General features: G+C 36.9%; 1 protein-coding gene across 5 annotated transcripts; it reads right to left on the bottom strand.

Annotated features, from left to right (window-relative positions):
* Positions 1–1,231: 1,231 nt before the first annotated feature.
* LOC113636765 lies at positions 1,232–18,914 on the bottom strand. Of its 5 annotated transcripts, none has more exons than XM_047816543.1 (8): positions 18,738–18,914; positions 18,571–18,637; positions 17,628–17,951; positions 17,161–17,547; positions 2,067–2,114; positions 1,821–1,925; positions 1,663–1,687; positions 1,232–1,555 (listed from the first exon to the last, which is right to left on the bottom strand). In XM_047816543.1, the coding sequence occupies exons 2-8, from the start codon at positions 18,620–18,622 to the stop codon at positions 1,525–1,527; spliced, it is 972 nt and encodes a 323-aa protein (XP_047672499.1). In that variant the 5' UTR covers positions 18,623–18,637; positions 18,738–18,914; the 3' UTR covers positions 1,232–1,524. The 5 variants fall into 5 exon arrangements, with proteins under 5 accessions (XP_047672499.1, XP_047672507.1, XP_047672489.1 ...); XM_047816551.1 differs by lacking the exons at positions 2,067–2,114; positions 17,161–17,547; positions 17,628–17,951; positions 18,571–18,637; positions 18,738–18,914 and adding exons at positions 2,457–2,501; positions 2,581–2,904; positions 7,142–7,209; positions 7,308–8,427; positions 14,352–14,400; XM_047816533.1 differs by lacking the exons at positions 17,161–17,547; positions 17,628–17,951; positions 18,571–18,637; positions 18,738–18,914 and adding exons at positions 2,581–2,904; positions 7,142–7,209; positions 7,308–8,427; positions 14,352–14,397 and having other exon boundaries at positions 2,067–2,501.
* Between the last annotated feature and the right edge of the window lie 447 nt (positions 18,915–19,361).

Raw genomic sequence — 19,361 nt, 5'->3', positions numbered from 1 at the left:
CCTTTCCAAACCAGAAATCCTGGATGGATCCTAAGGTCAGGGCCAAACTTAATTACAAAAACAGAGACCACCGAGCTTTTTGTGGATTCAGACACTTGCCGTTCTTAATGTACTCCAAATGTTTATGGTTGTTTATTACTTGAAATGGGCATCAGGCCCCCTCCGGCAAGTGACACCATTTCTCCATTTCTCCTTGATGGATAACAATTCTCCATTTCTACCATCATAATTAGGACTTGTCTTCCTTAAATAGAAATAGCAAATGGATAGAGTTTAGCTAGAGTACCATGTTTCCGATGCAGCACAACCCCCAAGGAAGGGGAAGCTCAGAACAGGGTGGTGGAGCACAGGTGTGGTTTTTAAACAGCTTTTTAGGTACTCAAAGGCTGCTTGAGCTGCATCAGACCAGCACAGTTTTTGGGCTTTACCCATTGGAGTGCAGTAAGAGGGGAACTCTGAAATAAAACCCCTTATTAAGCGGCAGTAGAAATGGGCAGACCCCAGGAAACATAATTTCTGGATGTTAGATGGTATAGGTCACTCTGTCACTGATTATACTGATTGTACCGATTTTCTATCAAACACAAAAGTGGGAAATATATGGTAAACACTGATTGACTTGTGCCCTGCCTTTTCAGTATACCATTGCATTCAGAATCACAGCATTTATTTACCCATGTGTATAACATTATACAGTCACGTGTTTGTCTGACTGCTGATACTTGAGATTCAGAGAGATTTAATGTGCTCGTGGCACACCATCTCTGGCCCATTGTAAAAGGTAGAATGCAAATTCATTGTGTGTGTGAGAAATTAATCTTCTAGCTGTGATTAACTGACTCAAGCAACGTAGCTCATCTACAGACATCATGCTGACATGTTTACATATGGGCTTTTTTTTCTCTCTTTTTCTATTTTCTTACTTCAAAATTTAGGGTGAACATTTCCAGTGTGTTAGTTGTAATATATTTACACATACCTGAAGATACCTGTATCAACATAAAATTATAGAGATATTAGATATTTCATGTATATCTTGTTGCTAACCGTAGCATGTTCCTGACTGTGTGAAACTCAGACAAGTTTTTCCTGTCAATCTGTCAAACCTCCGAAGAACATCTGGGAAAATGATATAAGAAATGTGAGCTAGGTATTATTAGAAAGGTAACAGTTTCATATAAAAAATCATGTTGATTATTTACAGAAAGCAATTGTACACATGTACACAGTATACTGTATATACACTTTTATTCCAGAAATGGCGTTCTCTGGTGGACCACAATGTTTCTGTTTGTGTGATGAAACAACACTGTCACTGTCATATATATTGCATACAAATAAAATACAGAGCCATGAAACTTGACCCAATGTCAAATGGATTTAAAATGTATTAATTTTATACATTTGAAATGAGAAAGATGTAGAGTAAAATAAGAAATTAAATAAGAAAATAAACCATAACAGAGAGCAGATTTTTAACACAATTTAAAAATTCACTTCTGTGTTGTGGTCATGTCTCAAAGTTCATATCAGAAATTCTTCTCTATGTTGGATTCTGTAAAGGGAAGAAAAAAATAAATATCACAGGAATTAACACAACAGAGACATTAATGGAGCTTATAGTTAAATAAACCAAATAAAACTATCAATGAAATAGCCTACGTTCGCAGTTCCATAGTCTGAGATACTGTAAAGAAATAAATGAATGAATGAATGAATGAATGAATGAATGAATGAATAAATAAATAAATAAATAAATAAAATTATTATATTAGCATATGTACAGAATAAAGTGGCTTTACCATATGACAGACACTTACTCTGTGAGGTTTTATTCTTTTTCCATAAATTCATGACCATAACAGCAATCGGAACACCCAGTATTATTGGCAGTGTAACACATAAGCGGATGAGAGACTCAGCATCTGTGTACAAATAAATAAATAAAAACTAATTAGTAAAAGTGGATTATAACAATATTGTGGCTTCTTATATCTATCCTTTTCAAACCCCTTAAAGGGCAAATACAAACAAACATACACACAAACATGCACACACAAACTCACACAATCTTTTTCCAGATATTTGAGATCCTTTGTCCTCAGATCCTTTATGTACACTGACTGTAACATTATTTATGATCTTCCAGTTTCCTTTGCCTTTACTATATGTGTTCACTCGTAAAGCACAAAGATAAAGTCCAGCATCTGATTCTGTTACGTTACTGATCCTGATGTTATGGATGTTTCTGCCATCAGTTTGGTTTGAGAACCTTTGAAGCAGATCTTCTTGCACATTGCATTTAAAATTATACTTTATACCATGATACATTTCAAAATCATAAGAATAAACACAGATACTTTTCTTTTCAATGGTCTTGATCCAGTACACAGTAAAATCTATATTGTCATATCCTTCTGTACGGTTGAAACTGCAGTTTAAAAGCACATCTTCACCTTCAGTGAGCACGACTGAAGATCTTTCCACAGACTTGTTTGTTACTGAAGAAAAACAGTTTTTCTGATTATTCTAAAAGTAAGAATTTTCTTGAGAAAATACAGAAAATGAAAACTTACTCACTGAGTTCATTTGCAGTAGCGACTATGTATGAGGTGACAGTGTTGGGAGACGGTGCGAATGGATACAAGAAACCAGAATCCAGAGCAGTGACACATCGAAAAAATCCACTGGTTGCTATTAGTGGACATTTTTCCTCAACTTTATCTAACTCTTCATTTGTACAGAATTTCTGAATGTTGTTAAGTTTGAGCTGTTCACCAGGAACACACTTCACTGTGCAATTCACATCAATTCTGCTGTCAGACTCTGTGCTTATTTGCCATTTGCTGGTGTCGCAGAACAATTTTACTTCATTCTTTGTTGTATAAATAAACTCAGTGTGTCCTTAGGAAAGAGGAAAAAATCTTATTAAGAGGAGCATTCAATCATTAAACAATGACCTTTGTACTAAATGTATTTCATTATTAATATAGTTTTATAGTAATATATCTTTCTATAACTATCTACAGTTGAAACCAGAAGTTTACATACACTGTATAAAAAGACACATGACCTTTTTTAACTCACTGTTTGACATTACATCAGACTAAAATGTTCCTGTGAGATAGAATTTTTCATTTAATTTTTTATTCCCTTCTTCAAAGTCAGATGTTTACATACATTCCCATAGTATTTGGCAGTGGTGTAAAGTATTTGAGTAAATGCACTTCGTTACTATACTTAAATGTTCTTCAGCTGAGGAGACAGTATCCCCATCTGCAGGGTATTAAAGGTACTAGAAGTGATTTGCCAAAAGAGGTTCCCTTTAGGGCTATATATATATATATATTTCAAGCACTAAGCATGGAGAAGTATGTTGCCATCTAAGCATGAGGTGCGTGCACCCGTGCCCCTGCTATATCACAGGGGACAACACGCACTCTCTTTGCGTTGTTTGTTAGGGAGAGGAGCATGCCTGGTCAGCTCTTGAGGGAGCTGGCTGTGTGCAGTGCAAGGGATTCCGTTTGTACAACCACCTTGGTTTCAGTTTTCATGCCGAGGTGTCGAGGTCTTGGGGAAATCCCTTTTCAGTGCGTCATTTTTCCCTGGCCATGTCTGACCATGTCTGAATTTTTAGGCATTATATATGATCCTGTGATTGAAGAGATGCTTGTGAGCTATCTGTCTCCTACATCACCTGCATGGAAAAAGCCAGTGCTTCCATCCAGCCTAGTAGCGCTACTTCAGCCCTTGTGGGTGAGGCCTATACGGCAGCAGGCCAAGCGGGTGCGGCCCTGCACACCATGGCAGTTTTGCAGTCCTACCAGAAATAGCTTGACAGTGGCAAAAGGTTATACTATCAAGTGGTAGCTGAGCACTGCCAAGCCATAGATCTCGTGTTCCATGCCACAAAGCAGATGGCCCGCACTGTAGGCCATTCAGTGGCTGCGCTGGTTGCCACGGAGAGTTACCTGTGCCTTAACGGGAATTAAATACAAGGATAAGTCCTTTTTCCTGGACGCCCCGTTTTCATCTCAGGCCTTGTTTTGCAATGCAGTGAGTACTGTCGTGAAATGCCAGTCGGCGGCGTTCTAGGAGTTTATCCTTAACTTCTGCTGCAACCAACCCCCTCCTAGCTCACTCCGTGCCCAAGACCCGTCAGACGAGAGGATATCTTTGACCCTGAACTGTAATCTGAAGACTAACAAGTTCTAGATGCTTACTCTGAGGCACAAGGTTGCTCGGCCTTATGTCGGCAGCAGCCGACATTATCCCTTTGAGTCTGCTCCACATGAGGCTATTCGAGCTCTTGCTCAGGGGTGCGGGCTTTTATCCTTGCACAAATCACCTCAGGTTTATAAGAATTACCTGCTGTGCTTTTCTTACCCTTTTTATGTGGAAAAAAACATTCCTGGACTTGGGTCCCACTCAAGGGGCATGTCACCATTGACAGATTTTTTTGATGGACACCTTACTTTTCGTGGAGCGAATTTGGCTGATTTTCAGCCAGGCGGAAGTGGATCTGTATGCCTTTCCACCGGTAGCTCTGCTCACACAAGTCCTTAGCTAGAGTGTGCCATGACCGAGTCAAGCTTCTCCAAGTTGCTCCTCGTTGGCCCTCTTGAGTTTGGTTCACAGACCTAGTCTCCCACCTGAACAACACTCCATTGGAGGTTCCCATAAGGTAAGATCTCCTCTCTCAGGGGCAGGGACTATAATCACTTGGTCACATGTCTTTCCCGAGCCTTTAAATTGCCATGTGCACACAGAGCTTCAGACACCACTTCCTCACAGAATCATTCCCATAGCATCAGCTAAGATGCAGATTCTGAATGCAGAACCATGTTACAGTACATACATAACCTTGTATGGTTACTTCAGGTTAGCACGAGTTAGCAGCTTGTGAGAAAGCCAAAGCCAACACATGCAGTGCCAGCAGCACCGATAACCATCTATGTCCTTATTTAAAGAACATCTTTTCATTTGTTGAAATGAACAATGATTCTTACAGGCTGCACTGTCTACTTTAATATGTGAAATAAGTGCTTTTAAAAATTAATCATACAATTTGAAGAAACATGTTGAGGTGAGCCTAAAATTTAATGGTAATTTAATGTTATTTTACTATTACATGCACACATGTGACCATGTTTGACTTCACAATAGTATTGTTGGCATAATGTTAGTTACCATAAATTTGCTGTTTGCCAGCGATACCCAAAGTTACTATAGTTACTGATATGACAAAAGCCAGTACAACATGACATGACATGATGTTTAAATTGTTGCAGAAACATTACTAAATATGTATTGTTTTGTAGGTTTTGACTTCATAAAGGGAAATATGGAGGGGACTTTACAGTAATGCTACCTCATCAGAGGAAGCGATTTCTTCAAGCCATTGAGTAATCCCAGTTACAACAAGGCCCAAGAGTGCTTGATGGCTACTGTATATGTCATGTGCTGGTGACGACATGGGTGTCCTGAAAACATTCCCACTTCTGCTGTAGCTATCTTTAGAGCTCAACACTGTTACCTACATCTGCAGCTTCATTACCCGCATGAGCTGTTTGTGAATGACTTTTTAGCACAGCTGGCCTTACTTTTAATCCAAAAATAGCTAGAATAAATTCCACAAACCTTGAGAACCAGCTTTTGTTAAAGTTGAATAAACATATTGCCCAAGTCTGAGACTGAGGGGTAAATCATATCGCAGTCTGCTCTGATTATTTTATTTAACTTTTAAATTATTGAATTCATTTATTTATTCTAATTATTTTTCAGTCAATTGTACTGAAAAGACTTTTTTGAAAAATAGTTTTATGCCTTTTTTATTCCTTTTTTATGCCTGAGTTTGACTGAGACTGACGTTTGATACTTGTTTTGTTCTTCAGTGTTTAAGATTTAATAAAATATAAAGGTGTTCAATTTCCTTTCTATTATATGAAATAAATAATTGATAATTGCTCTGAATAATTGATTTTACTTTAATTTACTTAAATTTTTACTTTATTTTATTCATTTATTTGTTCTAATTATTTTTAAGTCAGTTGTACAGAAAAGACCTGAAAAAAATTGTTTTATGCCTTTATTGAACACCTGAGTTTGACTGAGCCTGACTAGTTTGATCCATGTTTTGTTCTGCAGTGTTTAAGATTTGATGAAATATGAGGTGTTCAATTTCATTTCTATTATAGGAAATAAACCATCACAAATTGTCTGTTCCTTGTCTTTTTTACTGACGTTATGTGTTAGTGTTGAGGTCTATCTTTGAGCCTACATTCAGCATGAATTTTACTCAAGTACAGTATGATTTTTAGGTACTCTTTACACTTCTGGTATTTGGTAGCATTGCCTTTAAACTGTATGATTTGGGTCAAATAAGCTTCACACAACAGTTTGCTGGATTTTTGGCCTATTCCTCCTGACAGAACTAATATAACTGAGCAAGGTTTGTACGCCGCCTGACGCGTACACGCCTTTTCGATAGGATTAAGATCAGGGCTTCATCATGGCGACTCGTGTGTGTTCACTGTGTGCGTGTTTTCACTGCTGTGTGTGTGCACTTTGGATGGGTCAAATGCAGAGAACGAATTCTGAGTATGGTTCACCATACCTAGCCGTACGTCATGTCACTGAAGCAAAACAGCCCCAAACCATGATGGTGTCACCCCCTACTTCACAGTTGGGCTTCGCAGGCTTGCAAGCTTCCCCCTTTTTCATCCAAATGTAACGATGGTCATTAATGCCAAACAGTTCAATTTCAGTTTTATCAAACCACAGGACATGTTTCCAAAAATTAAGGTCTTTGTCCCTGTTTGCATTTTTGTAATCATAACTGACCTAAACATGTAATGATTTAATTTACAACCGTGAAAAAACGGTCATGTGTCTAACCAATATTAAAAATAATTTCTCACAGGACATTTAATATTGAAGTCAAACATGTACAGTACAAAGTAATCACCTAAGCAACAATGTCACAAATGAAAATTATTTTCAGGAAGTCCATCAAACTGAAGTTACTGAAGACATGCAGTAATTCAGGTTTAAGTAGTTTGAAAAAGATGTAACATACTGTATGATATTATTGTAATCAACAAACATTCTCTGTTAAAATTCTCTTTAAAAAATCACTCACCATAGATACTACTGACCAAGAAAACCAGAAGGAGGAAACACTGCAATACCATTGTTACTGTTTTTGCACTGAGCCAAAAAAAAAAAAAAAAAAAAGCAAGTGAGTAATGATCCAAATGATTCTGCTTTTCTTTTTATTAAAACATAAACTGAATTAAGCAGCGCACCTTTCAAGGTGATGAACAGAATCTTGTCTCTGGCACTAAATCCCTTGAACAATTTGCAAGACCTTTTCAGTAAATGATCAGGAAATGACATGATAAAAATGACTATACACAGTTCATACACAGGTCATAGGGTCTTGTGGGTTTTATGTTGACTTGTGCAGAAATCTATATCCAATTATTATTGAGTAATCGGTGTTGCTAAACTCTGTGCTAATGTGATGTTGCATTTGTGGACTTCCAAAGTGGTATTTTTTTCTTTTACGCTGTTTTTTTTTTATTCAGGGAACCCCCTTGTTTAAAAAACCTAGAAAAGAAATGTTTTAGTGTAGAATAGAGCATAGAGTGTAGTTTATTGATCATAAGCAGAAGGAGTTATTGTTGTTAAGCCAATTCTGTACAGTTCTGTTTAAGATTCTAACGGAACTGAATTAACCCGACGCAGTGTGGTGACAGAGTTTTATGTGAATTGTTATTTCTAAAGTAACTGAGGCAAAGTCCTTAAGCTGATAGCTTTCTAAAGTAACTGAAACTTGCGTGTTTGTTATAATTCTGTTAAGATTCTAAAGTAACTGAATCAGCCCGACGCAGTGTGGCAGGTGAATTATAGCTACTGTAACAGTGATTGAAAAGTAACTGAAACAGTGATAGTGTAAAGAGCCCTGACACACCGCAGCTCTGTAGAGTTTAAAGCAATAACCCGAGGTAGTGTGGTGTTGTCTGACAGACTGTAACAGTGTTTTAAACTTACGTTTTACGTCCATGTTCTGTAAACGATTAGGCTTTAATGCAAAGAAACCCGACTTACTGTGGTTTTGTCCGACGTACTGTGACTGTTACACTAACGTTTTAAGTCCAAAAGTGCTGTGGCCAAGAAGACTGTTTTAAAATATAACAAAAACCTACTGTGGTTTTGTCCGACGTATTTTAACGCATTTTAAACTGTTTGTGAGTTTGTGAGTGTTACTGTTTGTGAGTGTTTGAGAGTTGTGAGTGTTAAGTGTTACTGTAGTTGAACTTGAGGCCGGATGGAGTGTGTCTGTGCCCGAAGCAGTGAGACTTTTGAGTTTAAAAGCCCGACGTATTGTGGCTGTTTTGTTCATTTGCTTCCGAAGTACTGGAGCTGTGAATAAATAGATGGTTAACCAGATAATTAGTAGTAACAGAAACTGTGTAAAGTTTAAAGACTAAGATTTAAGGAAAGCTGTAAGTTTGTAAAAATGGAACAGCTGATTATTAAGTACATTGTTAACATGATTCTATGGGAATGTTTGTTGGAACATTGTTGATAAACCATCTGAGTGGGCTATTTCTAAGTTTGAAAATTACCCTAAAATGCCCAAGAACAAAAAAGGGCAGATTGCCAATGCACTGCAAGCAGTTCTTGCATCATACAAAGTCACTAGAAAGACATTAAATGCATTAAAGGCTGAAAACGAGCAACTGCAATCTAGACTAGACTAAAAGAGATTACCAGATTAGTGAAATACTCTGGAAAGAAGAAGAAAAGATTAGGATGCAGAACGAGATTGCATGCCTTAAACTAACAACAGCATGCTTAGTTCATCTGTGGAAACATTGTTCAAAGATTTAGAGGAAGCAAAGTCTGCTTGTCAATTCCTGATAAAAAAAATGGCACAACTGAAACTAGCAGCAGCAAGACATCTGTATGTGGCATGTGGAGTAATCAGGTTCCTGAAATGTTAGACAGTGATGGGAACTCAGAAAGAGATTCTCAGTCAGTCAGGAGTTAATACTCTGACTGTACAGTTAAGTTCCCCATGGCTCCAGTTCACTTGACTACAACTATGCGTGCTAGTGAAAGAGCGGAGGAACCAGTGACCTCTACTATGGTTAGAGGGTTTAAACCCAATGAGCTAGAACAGGTGTATTCAAATTCAAAGAGGTCCAGTTACTAAAATTTCCTCCCAGCAAAGGTCCGAATCTTTTATTGTCACTTAAAATAATGTACCCTCATGTTAATAAAATCAATAACACATACATTTCTATATAATTTATTGTTAAATTTCAAGTGTTTTCCAAGTCTGAACTTGTATGGAAAACTTGAATGGAAAACAATCCTGTAGTTGTCTTTACTACATGTCAAGTAACAGACAACAGACACTGAATTTCTTCTGAATAAAATAAATAAAAAAAATACAGACACAGACACAGCTTTGAGCAGCCTGAACTTAGGGCCTATATTTCAAGTAATGTAAAAAATTCAGAATCTTTTGAATAAAATAAAAGTGCTTTTAATCTTTAAGAAAAAAAATGAAACAAAAGGCTTCTGAGCTGCCCCTTTTTTAAACATTAACTACATTAATAACACAGGAACCTTAGGCAAAAGAACATTTCAGGTAAAATAGAACAGGGCAGAATTTACTGAATAAAAGAAAAGTGCAGAGCTTTGAGCAGCTCCCTTTTTCCTCTCTCCTTTCCACCTCTCCTTACTCCCTTTCCATCTTCCGTTCCTAGTGAGAGAAATGGGCATGTAACTGTCCTGCCAGCAGTTTGAATCTTAATTGTCCTGCCAGCGTAATTAGGTGCATTACTGCCACCTTCTGCTCTGGAGTATGGAACAGAAACAATCTGTTTTTTAAAAATTGTTTTTTTTAAAATTGTTATTTTATTAATATCAAAGAGCTTATAATCTTATAATATTAGATTATAATAAGGAGATGCTTAATATGATAATATTAGAATTTCAATGGGTCCGGGCAGACCTGTCCGCCATTTGGTGATGCCCGAGCTAGAAGCTGTGATTAAAAGTAATTAAAAAAGTGATTAAATTTGATCCTGCCAAACAAGATCCTTTAGACTTTCTAAAGGTTTTCGAGCTATATGCTGACATTTACAAATTCACAGATGGTGATGCGTGTGTGTTGTTAACTGTGTTTGCCTGACACTTTGTCTGGAGCGTTAAATGAGAAAGTCAAAACTAGAACTGCCAATAAGTTAGAGAGGAAACAGGCACTGCTTGAAGTCCTAGGTGTAATGTCAGTTGACTGGGATAAAATATTTGATGTGCACATGAGGACAGGGGAGCACCCTATGGCATTTTCAGAGTGATTATTGGAGACATTTAAAACTTTCAGTGGCAATCCTGACATCACACCGAATGTTGTCAGTTTTAAATCTGCTTGGATTAACAAATGTGACTCACTCACTCATTCTGCTGTGTCGATGTTTGTAACCCATCTCTCTGATTATAAAGACATCATTGCTAAAATGACACAGTTTTTCAACAACAATGCTAACACAAAGAGGTCCCATCCTGTTTCAACAGTAGGTGTTAAAAACCTCAGTAAGAATAGAGCCAGCAAGGTTTCCTGGAAAAAAGAGACCTACACTACTGGAGATAGAAAGGAAAGACTACCCTCTCGTAACCCTGATAACCTCCTGGTGTGTTATTCATGTGGCAAAGAGGGACATATTTCAAGTGAATGCAAATTTTCCCTTAAGAGATCAGGTCCCAAAATGGATTTAAACCAGTTACAGGCTACAGTAAACAGACTAAGAAAATCTCAAAAATCTGTGTAACTCCTTGCCTGTTGTTTTTCACCAAACTACTCAACAAATTTGGCAATTGTCAGAAAAACATAATGCATTCTGGTCAGAATGTGCACCATCACAAATTTGAAAGTAGTGATGAGGTTGTGGTAAAGGATTACCAAAATGAGGGCCCGTGGTCTGCTCACCGGGAGAGACCATGCAGAGATTCACATCACAAGCTCTGCCACAAAACTAAAAACCAACAACCTGGTAAGAGATCATTCCATATAGATCCAGTAATATCATAAAAAGCTGATGGCAGTCATAAGGGCCATGTAAATAGGCAAGTTTATGTTGTACATGTTTGTAATGTTTTTGTGTGCTGTGTTAAAAAGGGGCGGGGGATGGGGTATAAATTCATTATGTTTTCAAGTGTTTTTCAGATCAAAAAGAAATAAAGCTGTGGGGATGGACTAGGATAGCAGCTCTCGTGACAGCATTAAAGATACAAGAGTGCCCAACGCTGTCCCAAAGTGCCATGATCTACAATCATGTTTCGGTCTTGGTGAACCTTACAGCATGATCTCCAGACCCAGATGAACAGTGTAACAAGAAATGTATAAAGTCTTCTTGTCAACAGCGTTCCTAAGGTATCACAGTGTTGTTGCAACCAGTTCATCACCTCCTCAGAGAACATCAAGTAAATAATCTCAAGGATTTGAAAAATTGTTTGAAAGGATTCTAAACTTGGACAATTTGGGAATATTACAGAAGAATGTAGTAGAAAGGACTTTAAGGTTTATCACATAGTTACCATCAGGAGAATGGCGAGGACTGGACATAGAATGCTGTGACAAAACTACACATTTTTTATTTGCGAGTTTGATGCCTTGGAAACCATTATCTGGGGCACCCCACACTAATTACTGTATGAGGCTTGTGAAATCAATCTGACGCATATCCACAATAGATTTACAAGAGTAATAGTTTCAAACAGGAAAACATGTGTCACTACAACTCTTGATCACATTTCTATCTTTGTTAATGATAACCAAATGTTAATGTTAATGCAAATGTTAACACTTTGTTCGATTAATGATACTTTACATTGCATAATACCATATGTAAATTTCACTCTACAGACAATGTCATTGAATCCAACAGACAACTAGTCTTTAAGGAAGATGTCCCAGAATTTGATTTTGAGTTACCAAAATATATAATAATATGTTATTATATAATATGTTAATGTCATTATGTCATAATGCAAAGAAAGGATGACCATATTGTCAAAGCTCAACAAGGTCTTGTAGGAAAAGTAATGTTTTGACTAAACAAATGCATGATGGTGAGTTGGTTATTGCATATTATGATCTTATTTGGGATGTAACTGTCAAAATTGCTGTTTGTGTATGCATCTTTCTAATTTTTTGTCAATGCATTATGTTATGTTGTATATGTACCATATTGTCAATGATCAATGTGGTACGTTCCCGTTGGCTGTGATAGTTTCTGAATGTCTCTGCTCCAAACCCAAGTAATATTTTACATAGAACCAAATTTTAAGAAGAAAACCTGTGATAAGTTTGCCTTATGGAATGGAGCTAAAACCAGTGTGCTTGAGGTGAAGTTTCGAGGATGGGTAAGATTCTCTGAGGGTCAAAGGGGAACAACCTAAGGCAGGGCTTCACCGACACTGGGCACCTGCCCAAAAATGGGAGGTGTGAGCTGTATTAAGGAAGTGATGTGATGCTTCAAGGCCAAAATCATCAAAGGGGGGACTGTAAGAAATTACAGAAATTGCACCCAAATTCCACTCCAAGGTACACATCTAAAAGAGCTCATTCCTAAAATGGTTGAAGTATCATAAGGTAATACATTTAGGACTCTAAACGTATAAACTTGTTTCAATTATAACCATGGGAACGGCAGCAGGACATCAAGGAGCACCACGAACAAAGGGTCTACGTGACTGCGATTGTCATTTAAAGTGGCCATTTGGTTGATAACAATTGTAACAATACCAAGACAAGGTGTACGGCACCTTGATTAACATTTAAAGACAATCAGCTAGACAACAAGATGTAGCCCAGCCATTTGGGAGACACTCAGTTCTTACACTCAATACATATTCAAAGCAGAACGTCATTTAAATTACCAAAAGGGAAAACTGGTTAAAATGCTTCAGCAGGATTTGCTCGGGGTTCTTATGGACTCCGATGAACCCAAGGTACAATACTTCATGTATTTTCTCACTGCTATGCTGGAATAATCTTACTGTTCTTCATCCTTATCATCTTATTTTTACACAACACAATTTTATTTCTTACACTTTGAATTCAGTTTGCCTTTATGTAAAAGAAGCTGATTTTCATAATGATAATTCAAGCACTAATTTTGAAGCTATTCATCAGGTTCATCAGGTCCACATCTATTTCACCAAATTCAATCTTTGTGACCAAAATAAACTTAATATCTTTGTATAATGTCACAGCTGTACTAAATCATTTTGTAAAGAGACACATGTGACTCAGTATAACTTAAATATTTGGCTTCAAACATGTTCTGTAGCCCTAATACATGAACTCTTTGCAATACTCCAGCTCAACATAACATATGATAATTTTTATTGTATTGCACTGTGGCAGGTGTGTGTGTGTGTGTGTGTGTGTGTGTGTGTGTGTGTGTGTGTGTGTGTGTGTGTGTGTGTGTGTGTGTGTGTGTGTGTGTGTGTGTGTGTGTTTGCTGTGTGTGTGTGTGTGTGTGTGTGTGTGTGTGTGTGTGTGTGTGTGTGTGTGTGTGTGTGTGTGTGTGTGTGTGTGTGTGTGTGTGTGTGTGTTTGCAGTGTGTGTATGTGTGTGTGTGTGTGTGTGTGTGTGTGTGTGTGTGTGTGTGTGTGTGTGTGTGTGTGTGTGTGTGTGTGTGTGTGTGTGTGTGTGTGTTTGCAGTGTGTCACAGTGTGTCAATGACAGCAGAGCTGACCTGAACTCAACTCAGCCTCTGGATTTTCTTTTTAGGCTATTTCTGTTTTTGCTTTTGTTTCCTGTAAAGCGACATAAACATAAATATCCCTCACTGTATCGTTCATCTGCTAAGTGTTTGTTCATTCCTCCCCCACACTCCCACCTGCCAGTACTAAATAAAAAGATATCTAATACATTCATATTTTTGGTTTTTTTTCTAAGAATAATTTTTCATGATAAATTAAGGATACGGGGCAAACACGCAACAAAAACAAAGCCTGCCAGAACGTCCCCCTGTGTTCAGGCAGGGATTAGTCTAAGCCCTTCATGACACATTGTCCCCTGAATACCAGAGGACAAGAAAATGAAATTGCATGTAACACATCATTAAAAGACACATCATTAGCAGACATTTTTCACCAGGCTTATCTGAATCTTTGTTGTGTTTACTTTGTTGTGTTATCATTCAAAAATCAATTAAATATTGCCATTTGGCTAGGATCCAAACTTATGCATACATACAGCTATATGTAAAATAGCATGTCTAAACCACAAGAACATGTGTAAGCTCAAAAAACTATAAACTCACCATGGCAACTGCTGAGGAAGAAGTCCAGAAAAGTGAAACACTGAAACAACAGTATTACACTTTCTGCACTGAGCTAAAGAAAAAAAAAAAACAGAAGTAAGAAATGCTTGAAATGTTTTGAAGTTTTCTTTGTGAGATGACCTTGAATTTCACTGAATTAAGAAGTGCACTGATCAATGTGGTGAACAGATTCTTGACTGATCTAGTAAATACTTTTGTACTGTGCAAGTGTGCTTTTTGTGTAAGTCACTGGAAAATTGTGGTGGATTTCACTTGGTGATACTGTGTGTGTGTGTGTGTGTGTGTGTGTGTGTGTGTGTGTGTGTGTGTGTGTGTGTGTGTGTGTGTGTGTGTGTGTGTGTGTGTGTGTGTGTGTGTGTGTGTGTTTATATACTCCAGGCTACTGATGTAGAAATTATAGTGAAATGAATGTAAGATATCACAAAGTCATGGCACCCCACCTCTAGTCTCTAGATGAGACAAAATTGGATCTTTTTGTCAAATCACATCAGCTCTATGTTAACAGATGCAGAAATGTAGCATACAAAGAAAAGAACACTGGACATTCTGTGAAACTCAGAGGAGGCTTGGTTACAGTATGTTCTGGTGCTGCTTTGCTGCATCTGGCAACGGGTGTCTTGAATCTGTGCAGGGTACAATGAAATCTCAAGACTATCAAAGCATTCTGGAGCGAAATGTGCTGTCCAGAAAGCTTCGTCTCAATCGCAGGTCATGTGTCCTTCGTCAGCATAAAGACCCAAAACACACAGCTAAAAACACCCAAGAATGGCTAAGAGCAAAATATTGCATTATTCTGAAGTTGCCTTCTATGAACCCTGATATAAATCTTATTGAACATCTGTGGAAAGGATTGAAACATATAATCTGGAGAAGGCACCCTTTAAACCTGAGACAGCTGGAACAGTTTGCTCATGAGGAACGAGACAAAATACCTGTCAACAAGTGCAGAAGTCTTGTTGAGAGTCACAGAAATTGCTTGATTGCAGTGTTTGCCTCAATAGGTTGTGCAACTTAATATTATGTTGTGTTTACCATCATTTTTGTCCAGGTCAATTTTATTAGTTTGTTTCTTTTAATACTTCTGCTGAACTACAACTCAAAACTTAATAAGTTTCATTAAATTTACATTTTTAGAGTTTTAAAGTTATTTCATTGACCATTATGGGTTTTTCTTTCTTTAATAGAAGGGTACCAACAATTTTGTCCATGTGTGTATAACATTATAACAGTCACATGTTTTTCTGACTGCTGATATTTGGGATTCAGAGGGATTTGGTTTACTCGTGACACACCACTTCTGGTCCTCAGTAAAAGGTGAAACACAAATTCACTGTGTTGTATCATATTTACACATACCTGAAGATACTTGTATCAATATAAAATTGCATGTATATCTTGTTGCTAACTGGAGCATGTTCCTAACTGGTGTGAAACTCAGTTTTTCCTGTCAATCTATCAAACATCTGGGAAAATGATATAAGAAATGAGAGCTAGGTATTAGGAAGGTAACAGTTTTCATATGAAAAATCATGTTGAATTTCGTTGCTGTTTATTTACAGAAAACAACTGTACACGTACACATGTACAGTATATATATATATATATATATATATATATATATATATATATATATATATATATATATATACTTTTATGCCAGGAATGGCGTCCTCTGGTGGACCACAATGATTTTGTTTGTGTGATGAAACAACACTGTCATATAAAGTAAGAATACAGTACATATTGCTACAAATATCATTTTTATGTCTTACATGTCACATACAAATAAAATACAGAGCCATTAAACTTGACCCAATGTCAAATTTATTTAAAATGTATTAATTTTATACATTTGATCTGAGAAAGATTTAGAGTAATAATCAAAGAGTTTAAATAAGAAAACAAACCACAACAGAGAACAAATATTTAACACATTTTAAACATTCACTCTTCCTAAGTGCTGTGTTGTGGTCATGCTTCAAAGTTCATATCAGATGTTTCTTCTCTATGTTAGATTCTATAAAGAGAAGAAATAAATAAATATCACAGGAATTAGCACAACAGTGACATTAATGGAGCTTATAGTTAAATGAAGCAAATATAATTATCAGTGGAATTGCCTACGTCTGCAGTTCGATTGACTGAGATCCTGTAAAGAAAAATAAATTAAAATTATAAGTTAAATAAATAAAAATTAGCATCATATGTACAGAATAAAGAAGCTTTATCATAGGACTGTATTAACACAAAAGCTTTACCATATGACAGACACTTACTCTGTGAGGTTTTATTCTTTTTCCATAAATGCACCACCACAACAGCTATCGGAACACCCAGTATTATTGGCAGTGTAACACATAAGCGGATGACAGACTCAGTATCTACAAATAATTAAATACTAGTTAGTAAAAGTGGACTATAACAAAATTATGGGATCTAATATCTATCCCCTTAAAGGATAAACACACACAAATCAACTGTCAGGGATTAAAAAAAAAAAAACAGACCCAAATGCAGGATAGCTAAAATAAACTAGATTTATTAACTAAAAAATACAAAAGAGGGACAAGATGTGGATTCCGTGCTGCCATCGACAACATGGCATGATTAAATACACAAGACGATTAACACATAAGGAACAGGTATGTAGAGGCAGGGAGGTGTAAACAAGGGCGGGGCAAAGACGTGACACGGAACATAAACAAATGCATGTGGCCAAAGTTTGGGATGGATCCTGACAGTAATTGAAACTCACCAAAACTGTTTCCAAGTATTTGAGATCCTTTATGTACACTGACTGTAACATTATTTATGATCTTCCAGTAAACTTTGGCTTTATTATTTGTGTTTGCTCGTAAAGCACAAAGATAAAGTCCAGCATCTGACTCTGTTACGTTACTGATCCTGATGTTATGGATGTTTCTGCCATCAGTTTGGTGTGAGAACCTTTGAAGCAGATCTTCTTGCACATTGCATTTAAAATTATACTTCATACCATAAGCGTTTTCGAATTCATAAGAATAAACACAGATACTCTTCTTTGCAATGGTCTTGATCCAGTACACAGTAAAATCTATGTTGTCATATCCTTCTGTACGGTTGGAACTGCAGTTTAAAAGCACATCTTCACCTTCAGTGAGCACGACTGAAGATCTTTCCACAGACTTGTTTGTTACTGAAGGAAAAACAGTTTTTCTGATTATTCTAAAAGTAAGAATTTTATTGAGAAAATACAGAAAATGAAAACTTACTCACTGAGTTCATTTGCAGTAGCGACTATGTATGAGGTGACAGTGTTGGGAGACGGTGCGAATGGATACAAGAAACCAGAATCCAAAGCAGTGACACATCGAAAATATCCACTGGTTGCTATTAGTGGACATTTTTCCTCAACTTTATCTAAATCTTCATTTGTACAGAATTTCTGAATGTTGTTAAGTTTGAGCTGTTCACCAGGAACACACTTCACTGTGCAATTCACATCAATTCTGCTGTCAAACTCTGTGCTTATTTGCCATTTGCTGGTGTTGCAGAACAATTTTACTTCATTCTTTGTTGTATAAACAAACTCAGTATGTCCTTAGGAAAGATGGAAAAAATCTTATTGAGAGGAGCATTCAGTCATTAAACAATTATTTTTGTAATAAAAGTTTTTTATTAATAAAATTACATTAATGAGGTCAGTATCAAGTGTGACAGATTTTTACCTCTTATTTAAATACTGGAAGAAAATAACCATTTCAAAGAGATTTATCTTCATATTTCTGTTAATATCTATATCTTCAGAAGAGCAGTGGTGGTTCAAATGGTTAAGGCTTGGTGTTGTTGATCAGATGATCAGGGTTTCAAGCCCTAGCACTGCCTCTGCTGGACCCTTTAGAAAGGTCCTAATCTGTAACACTTCTATGCCCCAATTTCATTTGTTCTGTTTCATTTTGTATTTTTAATCAATATTAACAAATAATATCTCACAGAACATGTAATTTTGTAACAGTACAAACATGTACAGTAACAAGTAATCACCTAAGTAACAAAGTCACAAATGAAAGTTATTTTCAGGAAGTCCATCAAACTGAACTTATTGAAGACATGCAGTAATTCAGGCTTTAGCAGTTCAAGCAAGTTGTAACACTGTATAATATTATTGTATTCAACAAACATTGTCTGTTAACATTCTCTTTAAAAAAAAATCACTCACCATGGCTACTACCGAGGAAGAAAACCAGAAGGACGAAACACTGCAATACCATTTTTACTTTTTTGCGCTGAGACAAAAAAAATGGAAGTGAGTAATGATTTAAATGATTCCGCTTTTTTCTTTATGAAAACATATAGAATTAAACTGAATTAAGCAGCATACAGTACCTTTCAAGGTGATGAACAGAATCTTGTCTCAGGCACTAAAACCCTTAAACTATTTGGAAGACATTTTAAGTAAGTGATCAAGTAATGACATGACAACAATGACATTACACACTTTAGTGGTTGTCAAAACTTGTGGGTTTTCTTGTGACCAGACACACAGAATCTGCTACTTTGTGTGTGTGTGTGTGTGTGTGTGTGTGTGTGTGTGTGTGTGTGTGTGTGTGTGTGTGTGTGTGTGTGTGTATGTGTGTGTGTGTGTGTGTGTGTGTGTGTGTGTATGTGTGTGTGTGTGTGTGTGTGTGTGTGTGTGTGTGTGTGTGTGTATGTGTATATGTGTGTGTGTGTGTGTGTGTGTGTATATATGTGTTTGTGTGTGTGTGTGTATATGTGTGTGTGTGTGTGTGTGTGTGTGTGTGTGTGTGTGTGTGTGTGTGTGTGTGTGTATGTGTTTGTGTGTGTGTGTGTGTGTGTGTGTGTGTGTGTGTGTGTGTGTGTGTGTGTGTGTGTGTGTGTGTGTGTGTGAGAGAGAGAGAGAGAGAGAGAGAGAGAGAGAGAGAGAGAGAGAGGGAAAGAGAGAGACAGACATGAATGTGCTACATAAAAAAACACAGAACAAAGGTCTGA

The sequence above is a fragment of the Tachysurus fulvidraco genome, chromosome 1, assembly GCF_022655615.1.
Source record: "Tachysurus fulvidraco isolate hzauxx_2018 chromosome 1, HZAU_PFXX_2.0, whole genome shotgun sequence".
In the NCBI taxonomy this organism is placed as follows: domain Eukaryota; kingdom Metazoa; phylum Chordata; class Actinopteri; order Siluriformes; family Bagridae; genus Tachysurus; species Tachysurus fulvidraco.
Note: the sequence above shows the minus strand (reverse complement) of the source record. Positions and strands in the feature narration are given on the sequence as shown.

Excerpts from the sequence above, each read along its gene's own strand:
- LOC113636765 (XM_047816543.1), bottom strand. The coding sequence starts at position 18,622 with ATGGTATTGCAGTGTTTCGTCCTTCTGGTTTTCTTCCTCGGTAGTAGC. Across the intron at positions 17,548-17,627 it reads CGCTACTGCAAATGAACTCA|TAACAAACAAGTCTGTGGAA; the intron begins GTGAGTAAGTTT and ends TTTTTCCTTCAG. Across the intron at positions 1,926-2,066 it reads AATATCTGGAAAAAGATTGT|ATGCTGAGTCTCTCATCCGC; the intron begins GTGAGTTTGTGT and ends ATTTGTACACAG.